The sequence below is a fragment of the Chanodichthys erythropterus genome, chromosome 4 (assembly GCF_024489055.1).
Source record: "Chanodichthys erythropterus isolate Z2021 chromosome 4, ASM2448905v1, whole genome shotgun sequence".
NCBI classification, from domain to species: Eukaryota; Metazoa; Chordata; class Actinopteri; order Cypriniformes; family Xenocyprididae; genus Chanodichthys; species Chanodichthys erythropterus.
Window position 1 is genome coordinate 8173822 of NC_090224.1, and position 23393 is coordinate 8197214.

General features: G+C 37.6%; 1 protein-coding gene across 2 annotated transcripts; it reads right to left on the minus strand.

The window, feature by feature from the left end:
- Positions 1-3763: 3763 nt before the first annotated feature.
- Positions 3764-14391, minus strand: thbs1b (thrombospondin 1b). 2 transcript variants are annotated; one of them, XM_067383941.1, is made up of 23 exons: positions 14224-14391; positions 14041-14124; positions 13023-13582; positions 12863-12938; positions 12378-12467; positions 12165-12274; positions 11932-12057; positions 11063-11159; positions 9692-9865; positions 9427-9603; positions 9166-9339; positions 8954-9081; positions 8651-8803; positions 8345-8563; positions 8137-8244; positions 7549-7708; positions 6928-7046; positions 6070-6304; positions 5757-5984; positions 5072-5343; positions 4888-4985; positions 4642-4781; positions 3764-4546 (listed from the first exon to the last, which is right to left on the minus strand). In XM_067383941.1, the coding sequence occupies exons 2-23, from the start codon at positions 14102-14104 to the stop codon at positions 4539-4541; spliced, it is 3516 nt and encodes a 1171-aa protein (XP_067240042.1). In that variant the 5' UTR covers positions 14105-14124; positions 14224-14391; the 3' UTR covers positions 3764-4538. The 2 variants fall into 2 exon arrangements, with proteins under 2 accessions (XP_067240042.1, XP_067240041.1); XM_067383940.1 differs by having other exon boundaries at positions 12378-12470.
- Between the last annotated feature and the right edge of the window lie 9002 nt (positions 14392-23393).

Here is a 23393-nt window from a genome sequence, read left to right on the forward strand (position 1 = left end):
GTAACAGTCAGGCTCATTAATATGTACGCCCCCAATATTTGCATATGCCAGCCCATGATCGAGGCATTACACAAGGGCAGCCAGTATTAACATCTGGATGTGCACAGCTGAATCAACAGACTAGGTAAGCAAGCAAGAACAATAGCAAAAAATGGCAGATGGAGCAATAATAACTGATATGATTCATGATAACATGATATTTTTGTGATATTTGTAAATTGTCTTTCTAAATGTTTCGTTTGCATGTTGCTAATGTACTTTTAAATGTGGTTAAAGGTACCATCGTTTATTATTGTATTCACGGAGACAAGAGCCATCTTATTTTAATTTTTAAACACTTGCAGTCTGTATAATTCATAAACACAACTTTATTCTTTATAAATCTCTCCAACAGTGTAGCATTAGCCGTTAGCCACGGAGCACTATCAAACTCATTCAGAATCAATGTAAACATCCAAATAAACACTGTACTTACGCGATTAGACATGCTGCATGACGAACACTTTGTAAAGATCCATTTTGAGGGTTATATTAGCTGTTTGAACTTTATGTGTTTATGTTGTTTAAGGCAAGCACGAGCTCCGTGGGCGTGGAGCACGAAAATTAAAGGGCCACACACCCTGAATCGGCTCATTTCTAATGATGCCCCAAAATAGGCAGTTAAAAAAATGAATTAAAAAAAATCTATGGGGTATTTTGAGCTGAAACTTCACAGACACATTCAGGGGACACCTTAGACTTATATTACATCTTTTTTTTTAAAAAAAGTTCTAGGGCACCTTTAAGAAATGTTTCTTGAGCAGCATTAGAATGTTTCTGAAGTATCATGTGACACCAGAGACTGGAGTAATGGCTGTGGAAAATTCAACTTTGCCATCACAGGAATAAATTACATTTTAAAACAAGTTAATAATATTTTAAAATATTGTTGTTTTTACTGCATTTTTGATCAAATAAATGCAGCCTCGGTGAGCATAAGAGACGTTTAAAAAAACAAACAAAATAAAGAAATCTTACAACCCGAAACTATATTTCAAACTACAATGTTCTCTGTGATGCGACTTATAAAACACCCACACTTTAATTTCTTTCAGATAATCTTTTATATTTGTGTTTGAATATATATGGCATATTTAAAAAAACACACAGATAATTTTGTTGACAAACCGTGACTTTTACCAGGCTAAATTACTGGCCAAATCTCAATTGTCTTATAAAAAAAATCAGCACATGCACTAAATTTTAAAATAATTCAAACATAGGAACTAAAACCTCTGTCTGTTGAACAGAGAAGTATTACCTCAAAAAACAACCTCAAGATATATATATATATAACCAGACAGTACCTCAGACATTTTAAATTTACAGCTTCTATTCATATAGCAACATCATTTTTATTGCACGTGTATTTAAGTCGTAAATATGAATGGGAGGCCTGACCACGATGTAGGAAAGCTATGGAATGTGACCAAAAAGCAGTTTTAGAAGTAGACTTAAACTTCCCAGTAAGCAGATCATCTCCATGATATACATCTCTCTTACAGTTTTTGCCTGTTGGAATTTTGGACAATAAATACAAAGGCCAATTTTTCAATCTTGTGCCCAGATTGTCTCTGAATCTCCACAGTAACCCTGAGATCTTCTCTGATCCCTGGCCAGTGTGATATGAATGTGTTTACAGTCCCAGACCTGTCAGAGGAGCACTAAATCAGCCAGATCTGTGTTGAGTAAACCCAGAATGCCACACAGTGAAGGGAGGTTCACGCTCTCCCCACAGGCGAGTGAGGATTTAGAAGATTAACCCTGAGGAGAAGCGCTGCTGCAACATTCCACACTTCTTCTGAAGACATGTATGCCTGTCTTCAGAAAAAGAAGGTGGACTTGTCTCAGCCTTCAACTTGGAACTAACATTGACCTAGGTCTACATAATCTATTTTTAAGTCTTTTTAAGGCATTTAGGGCCAAGGATGCCCTTTATGATCTTGTTTTATAATCACTTTGACCTTTCATGCCGTGCACAGAACATTTCAGTCATTTAGACTTGCTTTTGCACAACTAAAATCTCGTGAGACACAAGCATGCAGTAATAAAAAGCAGCCACAGCCAATAAACATGTGTTTTACAATGTCTATCATCTGTTTATTATTCTGAAGTATGTACCAAAATAATTGCTATAATGTAAAAATAGCATTGTGTAACTAAGTAAAAATGTTTACAGTCAAGCATCACTAATTGTACAAAAATAACAACACAATAAAGATACAAACAATGAAGAACAGAACATCCTCACGTCAGTGTGCAAACTGTTTATACAGATGGAAATGCATCCTTCTCAGGTGGCACTCCATGATAAATTATTTAAATAGCATTTATCTACACACACATGAAACAGTCTTACAAACAGAGACAACAAATAGAGCAATAATTTATCAACTTAAAAACGAAAAAAGAAAAATGGAACTGGACATTGAGGCACTGGCAAATGTATTCCTAAAAAAATTGTTGTCTCCCGTTTTACTCTATTTTCATTGGGATGTGGGGCTGGCTGTTTGTTCTATATACTATTTACAACTTGTGCTACAGTAGCAATAAGGCAACCAATTTGTTTTCTTTAAGCAAAGGAAAAAGTATTTAAAAGCTTTTGCTTGATCAAATTATAAAACAGCAATGAGGTAATATTTGTACATTAAAGTTTTCCTTTATCTCTCTCTCTACAGAAAAGGCAAACAGGTCAGAAGATCGTCTCCTTTGGAAGTGATGGATGAATGAATGTTTCTTGACTGGAAAGGCTTGGATGAGTAGCATTGGACTATGAAGGTTATTGAAGGTTTATTTTCTTTTAAATGTTGAAATAGTTGGGTTTTTTTTTAATGAGGCTTATCTTTAGAAAGACCCTCTCTTGTGCTTCTTGAAGCAAAATCACAGCACCGTTTTGCCAGATGCGAAAAACATCGAAAAGCATTTTGTAAGTGCTACATAAATATATAGAAGTCTGAAAGACTTGAACTAAACTTTCCCTTAGAAATTAGCGTCTCAAATAAAACCTCACATTTTATTTAAGCAGGAGACTAGAGTACTTGGTAATCTAGTATCCGTATGTGGCGAGTCATTTCCTGTTATGGAGAATCTTCAATCCTGTATCTGTCCAATTGCTCTTCATCCAACCTTTCATTATGCCATTTCTAATGTATTGGTAAAATGGTTTAACCATCTAGCCCTGAGAAAACTATGCCCGCTAAACCATGAGTTATCTCCCGCCAGACCTTTATGAATGTACATTATACTTAAGATGAGCCTCTGTGAAGCAAAATTTAAGATAGACAAACAGAAATGTAGATAAAAATCAATAAATGACTTAGACTGTCTGCAAAAACAAAAATATTCTTTTACCTATATGATGTTTAACAGATTGTTGATTGCTTCAATAGCTTAAGCATTCTCATTGCTTTGTTTCTAGTCAAGAAATCGGTTTAAAGTTTTGATAAAATACTGAATATTAGTATGCGCTCTCTCTAAAGTAACCATGATATGGACATCTTTTCAGGAAGAGAGCATGAAAACACATCAGAGAGAGAGAGAATAAAGGTTTTGAAGTGCATAGCTGTCTGTTGGGAGCTCTTCCCACACAGAGCCGAATGAGGTTTTTCAGAGAGAGATCTCAGTCTTCCCAATTAAAGGATTAGTCCACTTTCAAATAAAAATTTTCCTGATAATTTACTCGCCTCCATGTCATCCAAGATGTCCATGTCCTTCTTTCTTTAGTTGAAAATAAATTAAGGTTTTTGATGAAAACATTCTAGGATTATTCTCCTTATAGTGGATTTCAATTGGCCCCAAACGGTTGAAGGTCAAAATTACATCATACTAAATTGTCATATACAATATGCTTGTGCAAGTATATAACAATTAATTCAAACTTTGACCTTTGGAGGGCAGTAATACACTTAGCAGCATCTACACTGCCGGATTTCTAATAGAGAAGAAGAAGAGAGCTAGTTCAAGATGAGTGTCTATGGTTAAAATGTATATAATTTTTTATTATTTTTAGAAAATGACCGAATTATTCCTCGTCTGGTATCGTTTAAAGCCATTTGAAGCTGCACTGAAACTGTAATTCTGACCTTCAACCATTTGGGGCCAATTGAAGTCCACTATAAGGAGAAAAATCCTGGAATGTTTTCATCAAAAACCTTAATTTCTTTTCAACTAAAGAAAGAAAGACATGAACATCTTGGATGACATGGGGGTGAGTAAATTATCAGGAAATTTTTATATGAAAGTGGACTAATCCTTTAAGCAAGCAAGGAAGACTTTCTTCTGCTCTACCTGCTAATGGTGGAGGAGTTCAGATATTCTGAATCGGCAGCCACTTGGTTACTATCCCAACCAGTGACAATTACATTGAAATTGACCACTTGCTTTCTCACTCCACCAGTGTGTGAGCAGAACAAGTAGCGTCAAATCTGTCCCTGGACTTTGCCCGGAATACATATTTATATGGAAAGGTGCATTCTTTGATAGACTTCCTGACTGTGCAATTACGCATCTGAAAATGAAGCGAAAGATAGAAAGTGTCAATATTGAGTATGTAAATAAAAGCAAACATTTATTTGGATGCTTATGCGATGTGTTGACTCTCACCTCTGCATTCGTATTTGAGGTCTGAAAAGTACACCATCTCTTGTGAGAAGACAAAGAGACCCAGTCTTCCGCCTGCGTATGTTTTGTCATAAATTCTGCCAGAATCTGCCATGATTTTTTTGCCTTCATACATGACCACTCTGAAATTCGTAGAGAAAATTTTGTTAGCACACTTTAAATATCCTCAGAGGACAAATATTTGTATCAATAACAATATATCCTCAGGGGATATATATGAAAATATACCTTATATGTCCAGTTCTTGGTCTATGCGTCAGGTGCCATCTGTAAGCAGTGAAGTCCTTCCATCCCACGTTCTTCGGGTCATGCCACAGCGTGCGCACCTAAAATGAATCGAGTACAGAAATGTTGGTACTCATATGACAGCTTTTAAACCTGATTTCATCACAGTGACCTTGGTGAAATGTACCTGTCCTGGAGTGTCTCCGGTGTGCCAGAGGGCGTTCCTCAGATGTTCGCCTGGCCCTGTGGTGGAATTAACCACTTTGATTGACAGCCCTGAGTAACCCTGTGCCTTGGTAGGTGTGCTGGACCAGTAGGTCTGTGTGATCTGTTTCCACATGACCACGTAGAAGCGAGAGCTGGATTGGTATCCGAAAACAAAGCCGGCGTAGTCATCATCCCTCTCTGTGTTGATGAAGAACGTTCCACTGAAGTCGACTGAATTGAATTCATCAAAACCTTTAAAGAAATTTGGAAAAACAGGTCAGAATTTTGTTTGTATATGTAATAATACATATTTAAATTTTTTTTGGCTGCACGTTTTGTTTTTGAATGCTTTCTTATTTTAATTTAGTTTGTTTTGGATGCATGAAAATGTCTCAGTTTTTCCTAGTTACTTTTATTTTTATTTCAGTAGATGAAAATGTTTTCAGTTGGTTTTCATGTTCGTTCATGAATAATGACCAAAACGTTGCATTAACAAGCTATGGTACTTTGTGGGATTTTTCTGCTTTATTTATGATATTACTTTATATTTTACACACAGTCTAGTATTTTTCTGTGTGTGCGAGTTATTTCTATTTATTGTTGCTTAGGTGAAATTTTTAAAAATTTTCTATGCTCTTTTTTTTTTTTTTAAAGACTAGACGTACCAACAGCAATGCCGGGGTCGCAGTTGACTGTCTGAACCAGTTCTTTTCCTTGGTGACGAACCACCCAGTTGGGGTCAATCTGAGAAGTGCCCTTGGGATCCAGAGGTACCATCTGGAATTTGCGGAAGTCGGTTTCACTAATGTCAAAGTTCTCAGGACACACATCATAGATATCTAGGACATTGTCCTGGTCAAAGTCGTCTTTGCAGGCATCACCACGTCCATCGCCTACGAATGAATAAGTTAAACTCGTAAGTATAAATCTTTACATTAATAAATTCAATAGTTATGAATCTTCAGATGCAAAACTGACCATCAGAATCCAGTTGATCTGGATTAGAAACCAATCTGCAGTTGTCTTTGTCATCAGGGATGCCATCATTATCATCATCATAGTCACAGGCATCTCCTTTACCATCCTTGTCGTGATCGGCCTGGTTCGCATTAGGGATGTACGGGCAGTTGTCTAGGTTGTTTTGGTGGCCGTCCTCGTCGATATCCTGGTTGCTGTCACATTTGTCTCCAACACGGTCCGCATCAGAGTCGAGCTGTTGGAGTAAGAGTGCAGAATCAGTAAGTATCATAATGCCAATGTTTTTCAAGTGAATCTCTATGGCTTTCTTAATTAAAATATTTCCAATAGAATGGGTCTTTTTCTAAAAGGTACAAAGTTCTGTCCTAGTTGGCCCATCTGTGTAGGATTTCTCGAAAAGCAATCTCATGTTCCTGAAGCTTGGCACTACCACAGTCACATTTCAGAGTCTAATGAGGAAAGGAGGGGTGCATTCCTTCTCTTCAGTTAACCATGGCACAGGTGTGATCCGCAGGGATTGAGTGCCGACAGGGCATGTATAAACCCACCGGCAAATCTCTCACTCCTCACTAATAACCATTCTTTACCTCCACATATCCTTTGGGTTAATTGAACACTAGTGAGTGTCCCTGAAAAGCCTCCTAGTGCTTTATTGTGTGGCTTTGGCTTCCAGGAGAAGAGGATTTACTCCTCCTATACATAGCTTAGTAAAGACTGCAACTACCCTCTGGGTATTTTTTTTAGCAGTGGCTCTGCAGCTGAACTGAACAGCACATAGATCTCTGAGGATTATATAATGGTTTGAAAACACCTGCAGTATTCACTCACTCGTTCTAAGTCTAACATACATATACATACCTGGTCTGGGTTGTGTTCCAGAGGGCAGTTGTCACATTGATCACCAACTCCATCGAAATCGGTGTCTTTCTGGTCGACGTTGTACAGATATGGGCAGTTGTCATTCTCATTCAAAATACCTGACAAAAAGAATGATATTATGGTTAAGACTGAATGATGTGCATCGCTAATGTAGAGAGTCTGAAGTGACGATTCACATGAAACCCGTCAAAAATAATATCCAGGTCATATTTCACAAATTCCACAATCGAAAGAAAGAAATTCTTCTTTTGCTTAAAGAAAGTGAAGCATTCATTGTTATTTTCATGACAATTAAAAGGATTTTTGTTCTCATATTCTTATTACCATAATGCCAAAAAAGAGATTCTTGTATGTAATAATAATGATGTAAATAATAATAATGGGAATAATAAAAAAAAAAAAAAAAAAACAGGATTCATAAAGATTTCGAGAATTGCTGGGGTAAAATATGCTAAATAGTCCTGAAAAAAATCTTTATTTTCTTTACGAAAAATAACATTACTTTTATTTCTTGATTATGGTGCGAAATATGGACATTTTCTCGACAGGTTTGTCAAGGAATGTTCCATGTATGGATAAACAAAGAGAGCAATTTCGTACCATCTCCATCAATGTCCACAGCACAGGCGTCACCTTCACCATTATTGTCCGTGTCAGTCTGGTCTGGGTTACTGTTGTACGGACAGTTATCACAGCGGTCTCCCACGTCGTCGCGATCATAGTCGTACTGTCTTGGGTTGAAGATGAGTGGGCAGTTGTCCTATTTTAAAAGAGACCACAATTCAGATGGAGAAATAAGGCAAGGCAGTTCTGCACAGGGCCCTCTCACACGAAGGTTATTACTTTTAGATGTTAGGCTTGTAATTTGGCTGCGGCTGTGTAGGTCTATTTAGAGGAGCGCAACGATAAAAGCGAGCCTTATTTTAGGATTTGGACCAAGGATAATATTGGATTAGCAAGATACACTGCAGGTCTTTCAGAAAGGTACTTCTTTGGAGGACTTTGAGGTTTGTCTCCAAGAGAAACTAAGTTTACTTTACACATTTTTTCCACGCCTCAGTCTGAATTTCAAACTGTAAGCTCATTTGGGTGGCTTACATTTTTTCTTCATTCATGCAAAATGTACAAATATTCACTTGACTGGATTGAGCATCTGTGGAATATAGAGAGTATTGCAACTATTTTTACCCTGTCATCAGGAATGCCATCATCGTCATCATCATCATCACAAGCATCACCAATTCCATCCTTGTCATAGTCCTCTTGCCCAGAGTTGGGAAGATTGGGGCAGTTGTCCTTTAAAAATAGAAGCGAATGAAAATTAACAATAGCCACGATGATGTTATTTGTATTTTTTATTTTTTTTTGATAACAAATGAAGCCAATATATGCCAACCTTTTTGCACTGATAGGTTGCGTTCTCGACACACACAAGATCAGCATTAGGCCAGCCATCAAGATCAGTGTCCTCTCCACAGATGTGTCCATTTCCAGCAAAGCCAGGTTTGCACTCACATCGGAACATAGGGTCTGAGAAATGGCCCAGGTAGTTGCAGCGAGCGTTCTTATTGCAGTCGTGGCTTCCATCGAGGCAGGGATTACGAGGCGTGCACACCTGCAGCAAAGACAAATCAGTCAGCGTGCATCAGTTCACGAGCAGGTGCCTTGGTAATCTGTAATCTTTCTGTGTTCTTTCATTTACCTGTTTCTTGGCAGCAGCATCTTCCACTCCTCGACCAAATGGCTGTGGGCCGGTGTAGCGAGTGGGGCATGGCAGGCAGTTGTAGCCTGGCACTGTGTTCTCACACCTATGGACTCCGTTAAATTCAAAGCAGGTGTCAGGGACTTCCTCACACTGTAATGAAGAGAAAAAGAATAATTATATTTTTGCATCTCACTACATTGTAGTCATAAGAGCATAAGCATAAAGATATAAAAAAAAAAATGTAGAAAAGTAGGGATACATTATATATTAATAATATACTGATTTGAATTTTGACTGCACCTCATTGATATCCTTGCAGTTGATTCCATTGCCAGTGTATCCTGTGGGGCATTTTCCACATTTCCAAGAGCCATCTGGGAAGCTTGTACACTGGGCTCCTTCAAAGCATGGATTTGAAAGACATCCATCTGTGGAAAAGAACATAAGTGATTGATTTAACTCGGAAATACAGGCTAGTATCATCTGAAGGGTTGAGTGACACTTTAACTCACCAATTGGACAGGCTTGTTTGTTGCAAAGCTGGCTGGCCTTTGCGTCTCCTACGCAGTCTTTGCCACCATACTTGGGTATTGGGTCATTGCAAAGACGCTTACGATTTTGGACGCCCCCGCCACAGGTAACGGAGCAAGTATCCCAGGGTGACCATGGTCCCCAGCCGCCATTGACTATGAAAAAATATACAATAAAAAAAAATTAGACAAATATACCTTTCAGTTAAAAAAAAAAACACACTGTGCGGGGAGTTCACTTACTCGGACATGGTGATTTCTCACACCTCTCAGTTTGCCGACCTTCACCCTGACAATCTTTGCCTTCCATCTGAGGTGTTGGGGAGTTGCAGAGACGGATGCGAGTGATAACGCCAGCACCACAGGTGACCGAGCAGGAGGACCAGGGTGACCAGTGACTCCAGCTGCCATCTTGCTTAACTGTTGAAATGAAAGATGCAAAGTGTTACTTTTCCCCTCAACTGTGAGGAAAAACCGTAGACACTTCTTGTCATTGGACACCACTCACAGCGCTTGTCACACTCCTGGAGGTAGCAGTCTCTCGTTTGCACAGACGTGCCCTCGCAGTTGTTATTGATGCGGTCGCAAGAGCGGCCGCGCTGCTGAATGCCCCTTCCACAGGACACAGAACAATGGGTCCATTCAGACCAGGGGGACCAGCCATCCTCAGCGGAGTCGCTCGCTGTCGAGAGAGCAAAACAAGACAATAGCAGAGCTATTCCTTCTTTCTAAAGCAGCAAAATGGAGAAAAGCTTTTAATACTGGGCCTTAATGGACTCAATTTAGCCTGGGCAGCTCGAGACAGAGCACTCCAGGGAACTCTGGCATGAACCAAGCAGTTGGAATGCTGGGGAAATGTCAGTGTACTTAATGCACAGGGATACCTTTGAGTCCTTCTCCAAATGTGGAAATGGTATTTGCAAACACCCTTGATTATGCCATAAGTTCAAACACTAAGGCTTATATTAATGTAAATCCTTGCTATGCATGGCAGGACCTCAAGACGTGAGGAGAATGCGGTTTCTTTTTTGAGTCTCTGCCAAACAGCACCAATTTTCCACCTCTCTTTAACCAATTTAGACAATTATGGCCATTTAGCGATTCAGTGATGCACAAAGCTCTATTGTTCCATTCATTAGTTAAACTTCAGTTGAAGTATTGCGTGACGCAACAATGACACTGGATGTTTGGGTAGCAACAGCTCTTTCAATACAAAAGCTTTTTAAAAGTCAAAATGTTGCCTGGTTTACAATACGTTTAAGTTTACACTAAAGGTTTTTTTTTCCGCTTGTACATTTAAAGTTTGTGCTCTTTTAGCCTATGGGTAAGTCTCTTAAACTCACCAAAGATGCATTTATTTGATCAAAAATACAGTAAAAAGAGTAATATTGTGAAATATTATTAAAATAATAAAATAACTGTTTTCTATTTTAATATATTTTCAAATGTAATTAATTCATGTGATGGCTAAGCTGAATTTTCAGCAGCCATTACTCCAGTCTTCAGTGTCACATGATGAGCAGAAAATCATTCTAACATGCCAATTTGGTTCTTAAGAAACATTTTTATTATTTTGAATATTTAAAACAGTTGTGCTGCTTAATAGACTCATGGAAACTTTGATGAATTATTTTGATTCTTTGATTTTATTTTAAATAGAAATCTTTCGTATCAAATAGAAATTTGAAATAGAAATCTTTTGTAACATAAATGTCTTTTGTGTCCTTGCTGAAGTATTGATTTCTTAAAAAAAAAATTTACTGACCCTAAACTTTTGAGCATTAGTGTGTATATATAGCCAATATATAAATTATATTATTAAAATGATCACAATTACAAGTGTCTAAAATTCGTTATGAAGTAGTTGAGTTGCACTTACGGGTTCCACAACGAGGGCAGCATTCCCCATCAGGCACTGTGGCGTTTGCACACGGGATCAGGGGACATGAAATCTTGCGGCACACCGTTGCAGAGTTCTGCGGTTAACAAAATGACTCTCATTAATCATTTGTTAAAGGATCTGCCACAACTAGTGCATTTGGCATTAAAAACCATAGCCTCTGGCTGTAGTGCATTCAACAATTTTGATTTAAGTAAAGTGGATAACATGGTTGTGGTTAAGTCTGTGTAATTAGGCATGTAAATATTACTCAGTGTTGATATGATGTGGCACTTCAGAGAAACTAGGCTGAAGGCATGTATATATTTTAAAGCCCATAGTATACTTCAGCAGTCTGCGTCCGTGCACTGTCCGCATTACGTAATTTTCTTCTGCACACCCCATCCGCATGCAGCTACATTTTTGAGACCACGCAGTAGGTCCGCGTACAACAGCGCATGTGCGAGACACTTAAGCCTTTGAAAACAGCGTCCACTTGATAGTGCGCATGCACCGAACACCTCTTTCCACGATCACGGCTAAAGGAGTGTAATTTGAAAGAATAAAAAAAAAATCGGAAAATAAAGCATACCCGGGCCTTAACACACATTCCATGGAATTAGTTTATAAGGTTTTGTTCAGTTGACTGTATTGCTTTAGTTACATCCATTACCCACTTTTAATTAGAGGCCAGGCAGTTTAGGGAAATGGATACACCCAGCTTAAGTCTGCCATAATGGACAAGACTTAAGACCAGTACTGTGTATCATAGCACCTAGACTGACATTGCTCCCATCTCGCTAACACACAAATTAGTGGCTTAATGACAGAGCAGACAGGTATATGTCTGCAGGGTGTTGGGTTCTTACCTGGCAAGTGCACTCTGTGCAATCATCCACCGTCCATTCATCCTTGTTTTTGTGCACAATTCCATTGTGAAGACAGACACCAGCATGAATGCCCATGTAATTCATGAGCACGGTTTTCTCATCCACCTGAAAACAAAACAAAAATTGGGGTTTGATTATGTGGAGCATGTTAATCTGCAGCACATCCATTGCACACGTTTAATATATCTACATGCAACAACTTTTCTCCTCACCACTTTGCGGAGTTCTTTGGACAGTTCTTGCACCACCACACCAAGACCTTTCAGTTCCTTGAACATGCCAGCCAGGTCCTCACATGAGAAGCCACAAATCATCTGCAGATCTACATAGGAGAAATATGCAGTTTGCAAATTTTAAAATTGCATTCACATTCTCAACTTGCGTGAATATTTTATTTGAATAGATTACTGAAAAGGAAGGATTACCTTTTGTTTTGTGGCCGGTGTAATCAGTCCTGATTGCAGGTCTGGATCCATTTATGGGATTGTCAAGGGTGATGATATCAGTCATAATTGCTGCTAGAGGAAAGGGCATTCAGGTGGCTTAAAGTTAATTATAAAAATTATTGAGCTAATGGAAAAGTTGAATGAAAAATGAATGGAAAAAACTGATGACAGTAAATGGAGCTTAAAGTATTTATCTTATAATACTATTGTTCATTCACTGGCACACTGATGGGATGCTTTTTTTCCTTCTTCTTCTTTTTTTTTTTTTTTTTTTTTTTTTTTGTTGCCCAGATCTATTTTCTGTTATTTTCTTTCTCAAATTTCTGAATGCCTATGACCTATTATAAAAAGCGCCTAAATATGAATAATATTTTTCAAACGAATAAACACTGTGTGAAACCGACATGGGGACAAAAACTGCATTTATCATCTTCTTGATTCATGTGTTTTTGCATTACACTTACAGTTTTGGCATCCTTTATTCCTCAGAATCGCATCCAGAGTTGTTCCGAACACAAAGCGCACGTTTTGCAGCACCCCCTAAAAATCCACAAGTGATTAATGCTTCTCACTGCATTTACCATGCAAGAAGATTCATACAGTGAAGTTGAACTGTCCACTCACCATGAACCTGTCCTTCACTGCGCCCTTGCCGATCCTCAAGCTCGCCACCCCTGGGGTCTCCTGAGTGAGGATTGACTGGATAGAAGCATCGAGCTCCGCTGTATTCACCTCCTCACATCCCACATAGAACTGAACCCTGTCCTCCTGCACGAAAAGAGTGATGTTTTTCCAGTGTCCCACCGCCAAATCCGCTTCTTCGATGGACACGACCTGTTGCTTGTTTTCAGTGGAAAAAACAATGTCCAGAGTGTTGGCTTTCCCGTTGGAAATGATTTCGAAAACGGGTCCGGAGCCGTCATTCTTCTCCACGGTCAGAAGGCTTCCCCTCGTGTGCTTGAACTGCTTGAAATTGACCAGGAGCAGAAATCCTCTCTCGGCGTGAATGGAATCGATTAGGTCCCTGAAGGCGCTCTCGGGAACCGGGGGGATCAGGTCGGGGTTCAGGATCTTGTAGGCGGGGCTGTACGGGTCGTCGCCTTTCACCAGGGTGACCCCGTGGTTTTTCCTCGGCACTTGGACGAGCTCAAACAGATCGTAAACACTGTTGTCGTCTCGACTTTCTATCAGGAATTCAAAAGTTAAGGGAAATATCATTATAACGTGCTCAATTGTAATTATTTTTTTTTATTTTATTTATTTATTACACGGTTCTTTAGAATACTTGATTCTGATTGGTCAATTCAGCGGTCAAAATTTTCTGAATAAAGAACACTATAGCTACTGACCGCTCATAAGCGTTTTTTTTTCTTTATAAAAATGAAGAAACTTAAATCAGTATTTTATTATAATGTATTTATTTAAGTAGCCGTGAAAAAGTGGGACAATGTAAGCCAGAAAGCAAAAATAAACCCATTCATAAAACCCCTTGACCCAGTTGGAGTTTATTTTGCAATAATTAACAAGTGACTGTAAAATATTCCCATAATATGTAACAGCTAGTTATACTAGTATAAACCATAACAGCACTCACAAACAAACGCTAAACTCCATCAGTTTGACTACAGTTCAGTTCGCTCACCTGCGACTCTCGCGCTCTCGCAGTTCCAAAGCATCAGTAGCAAAAAGATAGCAGTTGACTTCATTTTGTCACTTATTCTTTTACCTATCGGAAATCATAAAGGTTAATAAAGTTATTAAAAATTCAGCAAAATGTAAGCTTAACAGTCTGACCAATCAATGATTAAAACTAAGAAAAACGTACCTTCCACACGTTTAAAACAGTAGCAAATCCAGGGAAAAGTGATATAATTCCTAAGATGTGTCAATGAAATGTTGTTTGAAAATAAAGAAATGATTTCCTTTTTAGTAGCGATCTACAGCATTCGGTGTTCCTTTGCTGTAGTTAGAGTGGTCAATCTAACTATCACTAAAGAGAACAAAGTGCTATTTAAATAGTTTCATGACATTCCTGAGCGCGCGTCTCCTCCAATCAGATGCTGAAGGGGAAAAGGGACGAGCTTGCGTTACCTCACAGAGCGTTTGTCTGAGTTACACACGAGGGGAAAACGCACCACATTCCAACGAACACATTCCATAAACATACTTTTGATTTTCATGACCGCTGCTTCCGTTTAGTGCCTTTTTATTTGCCGCAGTCCTGATTATTTTTCTATCCACGTTCAGCTTCTTTCATTGTCATTCAATAATTCCTGTTATTTCATGAAGGCACTGAAGGCTCTGTTCTACCCTTGTGTAGCGTACATTTTGTATTTCAATTGTAAAGCATCTATAATGAATGACCAAAGCTACGTTTTCATGTAGAAGTGGCTACTTTGTTTTAAAGGAAGTGTTTCTTATAAACAGTACGCTTTATCTGAATGCTCGGTACCATTCGCAGCATCTGATAGGATGCTGGTGAAGAAAAGGCTGTAGTAACACGTCTCTCCGCTAGAGGCCGTTCTGTGTTTATTTGAGCACTTGAGTCTCCCAAAATGGTTTCTAATGTTGATTTCTGTAAATGTTGCTGTTGTTTTTGCTATAGCAGCTTAAATCCATAAAATCAGTTAATAACGGAGTTTTTTGTCTCATTATATGTCACCCTGCCATGAAGTATTATAGACTTTTTTTAGCAAAAGCACTAGAAAATTAATATATATAACACAATTCACAAAATTGTTAAAGGTGCCCTAGAATTAAAATGTGAATTTATCTTGGCATAGTTAAATAACAAGAGTTCAGTACAAATGACATACAGTGAGTCTCAAACACCATTGTTTCCTCCTCCTTATCTCATTTGTTTAAAAGACCTCCAAAGAACAGGCGAATCTCAACATGACACTGACTGTTACGTAACAGTCGGGATCATTAATATGTACGCCCCCAATATTTGCATATGCCAGCCCATGTTCAAGGCATTACACAAGGGCAGCCAGTATTCACGTCTGGATCTGTGCACAGCTGAATCATCAGACTAGGTAAGCAAGCAAGAACAACAGCGAAAAATGGCAGATGGAGCGATAATAACTGACATGATCCATGATACCATGATATTTTTAGTGATATTTGTAAATTGCCTTTCTAAATGTTTCGTTAGAATGTTGCTAATGTACTGTTATGTGGTTAAAGTTACCATCGTTTATTACTATATTCACAGAGACTTTCGTTATTTTCATTTTTTAAACACTTGCAGTCTGTATAATTCATAAACACAACTTCATTCTTTATAAATCTCTCCAACAGTGTGTAATGTTAGCTTTAGCCACGCAGCACTATCAAACTCATTCAGAATCAAATGTAAACATCCAAATAAATACTATAATTACGCGATTAGACATGCTGCATGACAAGATCCATTTTGAGGATTATATTAGCTGTGTCAACTTTGTTTATGTTGGTTAAGGCAAGCGCAAGCTCCGGGGGCGGGGGAGCATGAGATTTAAAGGGGCCGTGCAAGGAATTGGTGCATATATAATTATGGCTCAAAATAAGCAGTTAAAAAAAATTATTTAAAAAAATCTATGGGGTATTTTGAGCTGAAACTTCACAGACGCAGTGATCCAATAATTTTCCAATAGACAAAATCAAGCCCTGTCATTTTTTCTTGTTTGAGAAGCTGTTAGCTGAGCAGAAAAGACAATTGCTGACTTTAAAAAATATGAAACTACTGTTTTTTTGCAAACCAATATTGTAATTAATAAATGTTTAATGATTAATTTGTTTTGGATAAATGTTTGATAATTGTACGTTTGCCTACAACCTGAATTCCGGAAATGTTGGGACATTTTTTAAAATGGAATAAAATGAAAACTAAAACACTTTCAAATCACGAGCCAATATTTTATTCACAATAGAACATAGATAGCATAACAAATGTACGATAAAGCCATGCTGTTATAATAGCTGCAGTATGTGGTTTTGCATTGTCCTGCTGAAATACACAAGGCCTTCCCTGAAAAAGACATCGTCTGGAGGGGAGCATATGTTGCTTTAAAACCTTTATATACCTTTCAGCATTCATAGTGCCTTCCAAAATATGCAAGCTGCCTATAACATATGCACTTATGCACCCCCATACCATCAGAGATGCAGGGTTTTGAACTGAATGCTGTTAACATGCTGGAAGGTCTCCCTCCTCTTTAGCCTGGAGGACATGGTATCTGTGATTTCCAACAAGAATGTCAAATTTGGACTCATCTGACCAGGGCCAGCCCAGGCTCTGTTGTTGCACTAGGCGAGATTTTAGATTCCCCCACATTAAAAAATTCAGAAAATACAGATTTTCCGAAACTTTAACATAACATAACATAACATAACATAACATAACATAACATAACATAACATAACATAACATAACATAACATAACATAACATAACATAACATAACATAACTAGTATTAACATATATAATAAATAAATTTGACTTACAGTCACCTGAAGAATAACACAAAAATTAAATTAGAAATTAAAGTGCAAATCAACAAAATATTGCAAAAAAACGATTATATTTTCAGAATTACAGAACAGTTTCAAAACTGAACACGCCTGAAGGCAACAAAATAAAGGCTAATGTAATTTATATGTTATCCAGCAAGCTAGCTATAACACGCTGGAAGGTGTCTAATTGGCATAGTCATTTAATTTCCATTTTGTGCATACAGTGGAAAATGGCAAGCTTAAACTTCAATTATTTTAATTAATGAATGCTAGATTATAGTCCTAGTCATGGTCTTTTTCAAAAGACATTTAGCGTACTTTTTGGTGAATTCAAATCAAGCAGTAATGTAACTGAAATTAAAACAACATTCAGAAGCTTACATTTATTTATTTAGCTTACAGTTAACTCAAGCAAAAACGTTCCACAGTGTCAGTGTTGCCAGTTAAGATGTTCTAAAAAGGCTATTTCAAAATACTGCATAAACATCACAGGCTAATACACAGTGATTAACTTGTGATTCTTACCTCTGTATTGCTTTTTTTCTTCTTTGCGTTGCTTCCTGCCTTGTGCCTCTGATAATTTTCTTTTTTCACTCATTTTTTAGAAATGATACTTTTAGAACACATAAATGGTAAAACTATTCTAACTGCATGCGCAATGCATAATTAATGCCTTATGATAATGTATTATAATTACGTCATCATGACGAAGAAAGTATTTAAATTAGTCCAATATGATGTTGTGAAATCTTATTTTTCGTTGATATCATTTTTTTATTTTTTTATTCTAACATTATTTCAATCAGTTTGATGATTGATCAGTACTAAAATTCTTAATTGTTAGTATTTGGTGTAAAAGCACTTGATGGTCACAAGAGGGTGCTCTTCCAAGAAAAAAACTTTCATGCCACGCCCCCCAGTCATTTTGTGCCCTAGGCACAAAGGCATTAGAGAGCTTTAGTTGGCATCTGCAGATGGCACGGCAGATTGTGTTTACCGACAGTGGTTTCTGTAAGTATTCCTGGGCCCATTTAGTAATGTCATTGACACAATCATGCCGATGAGTGATGTAGTGTCGTCTGAGGAACCGAAGACCACAGATTTAGATCCGAAGGTCTCCAAATCTTTTGATGCTGTTATGCACTGTAGATGATGAGATTTGCAAAGCCTTTGCAATTTGACGTTGAGGAACATTGTTTCCACAATCTTTTTACACACTCTTTCACAGATTGGAGAGCATCTGCCCATCTTTACTTCTGAGAGACTCTGCCTCTCTAAGACCTCCCTTTTATAGCTAATCATATTACATACCTGATATCAATTAACTTAATTAGTTGCTAGAAGTCCTCCTAGCTGAATCTTTTCAAAATATCTTGCTTTTTCAGCCATTTGTTGCCCCCGTGCCAACTTTTTTGAGACCTGTAGCAGGCATCAAATTTGAAATTGGCTCATTTAGTGGATAAAAATGTACAATTTCTCAGTTTAAACATTTGTTATTTTATCTACTGTATGTTCTATTGTGAATAAAATATTGGCTCATGTGATTTAAAAGTCTTTTAGTTTTCATTTTATTCAAATAAAAAAAAAAAAAAAATTGTCCCAACATTTCCAGAATTCAGGTTGTATAATATTTAAAACACATCTGACATCCTGCCCCAGCCTGACATTTAGGAAAAATAGTCAGGTCAGCATTTCAGTTAAAATCCACATCTGTAGTTGACTCTTGTCTGACTCTTATGTTCACTTATACACCCAAAGATATTACAAAAATGTTAAAAGTGAATGATATAAGTCATACAAATAATTAAATCATAAGACATTTTAAAAGTCTGAAAATTTTGAAACCATCATAAAAACTGCTACTTTCAGCCCTTATAGTCCCCATATAGCGACTAGCATGACTGATTATTATTTTTTTTTCTGATTTGTGTATGAAAATCTATCCATATGAAGCGTAAAATGTTTGAATACACATTTTTAAGGTGAGAGAGATGGAGCTTTTTCTGCTTAAGGTTCCGCATTTTTGACCGGCTGAGTTAAGAGGAGTAAAAGAGGAGCAGCCAACCATTTCCTATTCCTACTCAAAACAGTCTATTTGGACTATCTACGGATTTGCTAGAGGAAGTATGCAGACTTCTAATACTTAGACCTGACGCCCACCTTGGTGGTTGTTGATTTTTCAGTGAAACATAACAAGAATTAAGACACTTTTTCAACTGAATGTGCATTTTTGCTTTTCACAGTGATGAATGTCTCATTTGTGAGCAGCTGTAGAAGTTAGTTGAAGTTTAATCTGGATGATCCTGGGAGACGTCAGACAGGGGTGTTAGCTGTATTGTTTGGAGGGTCAAAGTGATAATCCTCACCTCAGAGACCTCTCTGGACAGATGTAACTGATGATCAGCCACAAGGTCCATCATTGCTTTGTTGACTCTCTGTGCCCCGTGGCCTATTGTGCTCACAGATACGGCACCAGGTCTCAAGAGATGCTGTCAGTCTGAGCGTCTGCGACATAACTGACCTAGGCTTCCAAAGCTCTGTCATGGAAACCATACTTTCTCCCAATGACGCACACAAGCTTCTCTAAGTTAACAGCTTCTGTGGAACTTGAGTTGACCGGCTGCAAAGATGAAGGAGAAAATATTCCAGTTATGGGACAGTTGTTTACATTTGGTGTAAAACATCATAAATAAAGACATGACTAGAAAATCCTTCCAAAACGATCACAAGTTTATGCATATTTTCTGGATTCTTTTTAAGCTTACTTGTAAGCAGTAATCATTTGATGTCTAGATGATGTCTGAGCTGTCATGGCCTGCACAAGTCCAGGAGAAAAATGAGTAAGATATGACCCACCAGACTGAGCAAATATCTACTCACTGGCCAATAAATGCAGGGGGGGCAGGCAATTTCAGTCCTGTTATCACTCATCGCAGTTCCTCAAGATTTAAAAACAACCTTGCACAACCAACATTTCACCAACCTTTTTTTGTCTCTTTGGAAAAAATGCCATGGGGGTTATTTGTAAGCTTGCTCGGACACTTGCATGCACAAAAACTTAGATTAGTTTTGTGAAGTGGGTGGTTTGAAGGGCGTTACAGAAGGTTTTGAGAAGTTTATTCCAGACAGAATATACTATGAATTCTATGTGTATAAATAAAGCATGTTCTTTCTCTAAATATGTTAACCTAAAAATTCCGAAGTAGAGAAACCAATAACAAAATCATCTCAAGACATTCAAATAATAATTAGATACTTCCAGTTTCCAATGTGTACTTATATTTTTAAAAAATATGTAACATTAATTTGTATTTGTACAAAAAAACGATAAAGTATATGTGCAGACTGTATTTAATATTGTTTTAATACTGTCAAACACACACACACATGTAAATATGTTCCCAAAACTTACTGCCAGATTCTAGAAGATGAATTCTTCAAACAGTGGTACAAGAGGATGTGGTGCTGGTCCTTCAAGAGTCACTCTCAATCTGTCTTTATGTATTTTACAATACGTCAGCTTGTGATTCTTATTAAGTGGGGGTCATTTTTTAGGATGCTTTAGCTAACCTAAGTCTCTGAGATCCTGACACCTTCACTTCTGGTGCAAGACTCCAGGTAGGTTGCAGTTCTGGAAAATAGTGGCACTGCAGACTAAAGGGTTCCTGATGGTTTCACACTTAATTCTTCACCTTAATTCTTAATTATTTTGCAGTTAACACGTGTCTTTAGTTTTCCACCTGTATTGTCTGACCCTGCTGACCCGTCTTTTTTGGCTCATTTTGTCTGTAAAAGAAAACCTACCTAATAATTCTGCACATCTGAATATAAGGTGTTTTTCTTTTCCAGCCTTCATGAACAATTATATATGATTAAATACAAAATTAATAGTACACTCTAAAAAATGCTGGGTTAAAAAAACCCAAGCTGGGTAAAATATGGACAAACCCAGCAGGTTGGGTTAAAAGGCACCTATTATGCCCTCTTTCATATGATGTAATATAAGTCTCTGGTCTGGTCAAGTTTCAGCTTAAAATACCCCACAAATTTGCCCCTACTTTGGGGTGAGCAAAAACATGCCTTTTACTATATTACTATATTGTTGGCTAAAAAATAAATCCAAAATTGGTTGAAAAAAATGTCTGGTTGAAAACAACCCAATCCCTGGTTTTGTCCATATTTAACCCAGCAGGTTTTAGAGTGTAGTTATTAAGATGGATATGGTTTGGAATTGGTAAGATTTGCCTGAAAAAAAAAATGATCAGAAAATCAACGTACTAAATAATTCTGTACTTAAAAATAATGCATGCACTGTATAATATATATATATATGTGTGTGTATATATATGTGTGTGTATATATATGTGTGTGTGTATATATGTGTGTGTGTGTATATATGTGTGTGTGTATATATATATATATATGTGTGTATATTATATATATTTTAAATCACTCACAGTATTGAACCATCCTTTCCATTCTAAACCAAAACAACCTCTGTCTGAGGTCAGCCAAGCATTGGAGTGTTGATTCAGAGACACTTAAGCATCTTGTTTATGCCTCTCAGCAAGTTATGTGCAGAAAAAGCTGTGTTGAAGAGCAGTGAATCAGCTGAATGGCATGTTCATATGAATTCATCTCTAACCCAAGGTTACAGGCCACACAGGATCATTAAGTAACTAAAGAAGCAGATTGGTTTGCATGTTTTTTCATGGACTATTTTGTATGTTTAAACCTGAATGTAGTAATTCATCCTTAAACCAGACTTGAATTAGAACAGAACAGCTGGACCATTTCAGATGTAGGATTAGGATGGACCGTGACCACCTGTGCAGCTGTTCCAGTAATCCACACTTCACCTGTATAATATCAAAGTAGAGCCATTAGACCAGAGACACTCGGGATCATGGCCAGCAGATCTCTCAGATGAAAGGAGATTTGTTTCCACAGGTCCTCGTATTATGCGACTCGCTAAATATCTTTCGGTGTCAGAGAATGTTTTCCGCGTCTGTTCCATCATCTCTCTAGGTCACGGTGTGCCAGCTCCCTTTTAATGTGTTTCCGTGCACAATGTAATTTGCATTCCTGAGTCTAGTTAGCGGTAAAAACGAAACACACTATGTTCTGAATAATTTTGCGGCGGTTGCCTGAGAGCAAGCCACTTCATTCCACTCCTGAAGATTCACACCATATTTGGCCAGTCTGAATATCAGGTTCTTTAATGTAGGGAACGCTGTGACGTAACAGTCGTGATTGGTAATTGCACAGTAGCCTGATTGGCATCTCTGATTTGCATATGCTTAAGCACAATAATATGAAGACATTTACAGAGACAAATATTGTATTAAAAGTGCAACACTCACTTGACAAACATAAACTTTAATTAACATCATTGTTTTAAAGAAATAAAGTCAAGTTTATGTTTGTAGAGTGAATGATGCACTTTTTTTCTAGAGTTTGAGCACCTGCTTTTCAATTTGACATTTTTTTTTTTTTTTTGCAAAATCAGATTGTATCATCTTGGTAATTTCATAACCAGAAGTTTACTGACCTCAGTGGTGTTGTGGTCTGTTCTCAGGATGTAGTTAAAATTCAGTCCTGCTCCGAGCGTTCCTTACTTGTGTAACTTGAAAATGGACTTGACATCATCGCACTCTGGCAAACTGATTAATTCTCATCTGTTAGTTGCTTATCGCAGCATTAACTTTCCCAGAGAAGTGGAAACATCTGTATATTTTCGGCAGAAGCACGACCTTGTTGACCCAGGAGGCAGTAGGCCACATGTCGTCATCATTCCTAAGAGCTTTTATCATTCTGCTACTGTTGTCAATGATCTTATCACTACCAAACCAGACACACAGCATCAGTGATGTTTTACAGACATAGACAGCCATGAATTGACTCCTTCAAACCAGATAGAAACATACACAGTTTCCTAATAGACTTTAATTAACAACCTCAATCTAATTTGAGCAACATTTGTTAATACATAATTTGTTAATACATAATTTTAAACTTCTTTAATTATTCGAATTAATCCAAAAATGTAATAATTCAAATAAATGTACTAATTACAATAGATTTAAATGCACAATATGTAAGATTTTTGGATTAAAATATCCAAAAACCACTAAAACAATTATAATATATTTTGTTGACTTGTGTACCTATCCCAGATGTTTCCAAGAATGTTTAAATCCAGAGAAATAAGCAATTTTAACCAGGACATGGACAATGTCCGTGCGTCGCCTATCAGTGGCATCATACCCGTGTTACCCTCGGTTTCCGGGTTTTATTTTGTAGAAACCATGGAAACACCAAAGACGCTTTAAAGGTGCTAAAGAGGATCTTTTCGTCGACTGAGAAACCAAAGACTGTTAGTGAGTTTTTTAAATGAGCGCATGCGTAAGAACAGCCCCCCTCCTTCACAGCTCATTTCGAGAGAACGCCTCTCAAAACTCGTGCATGAGTATTGGAACACGAGTGTTTACCACCGGC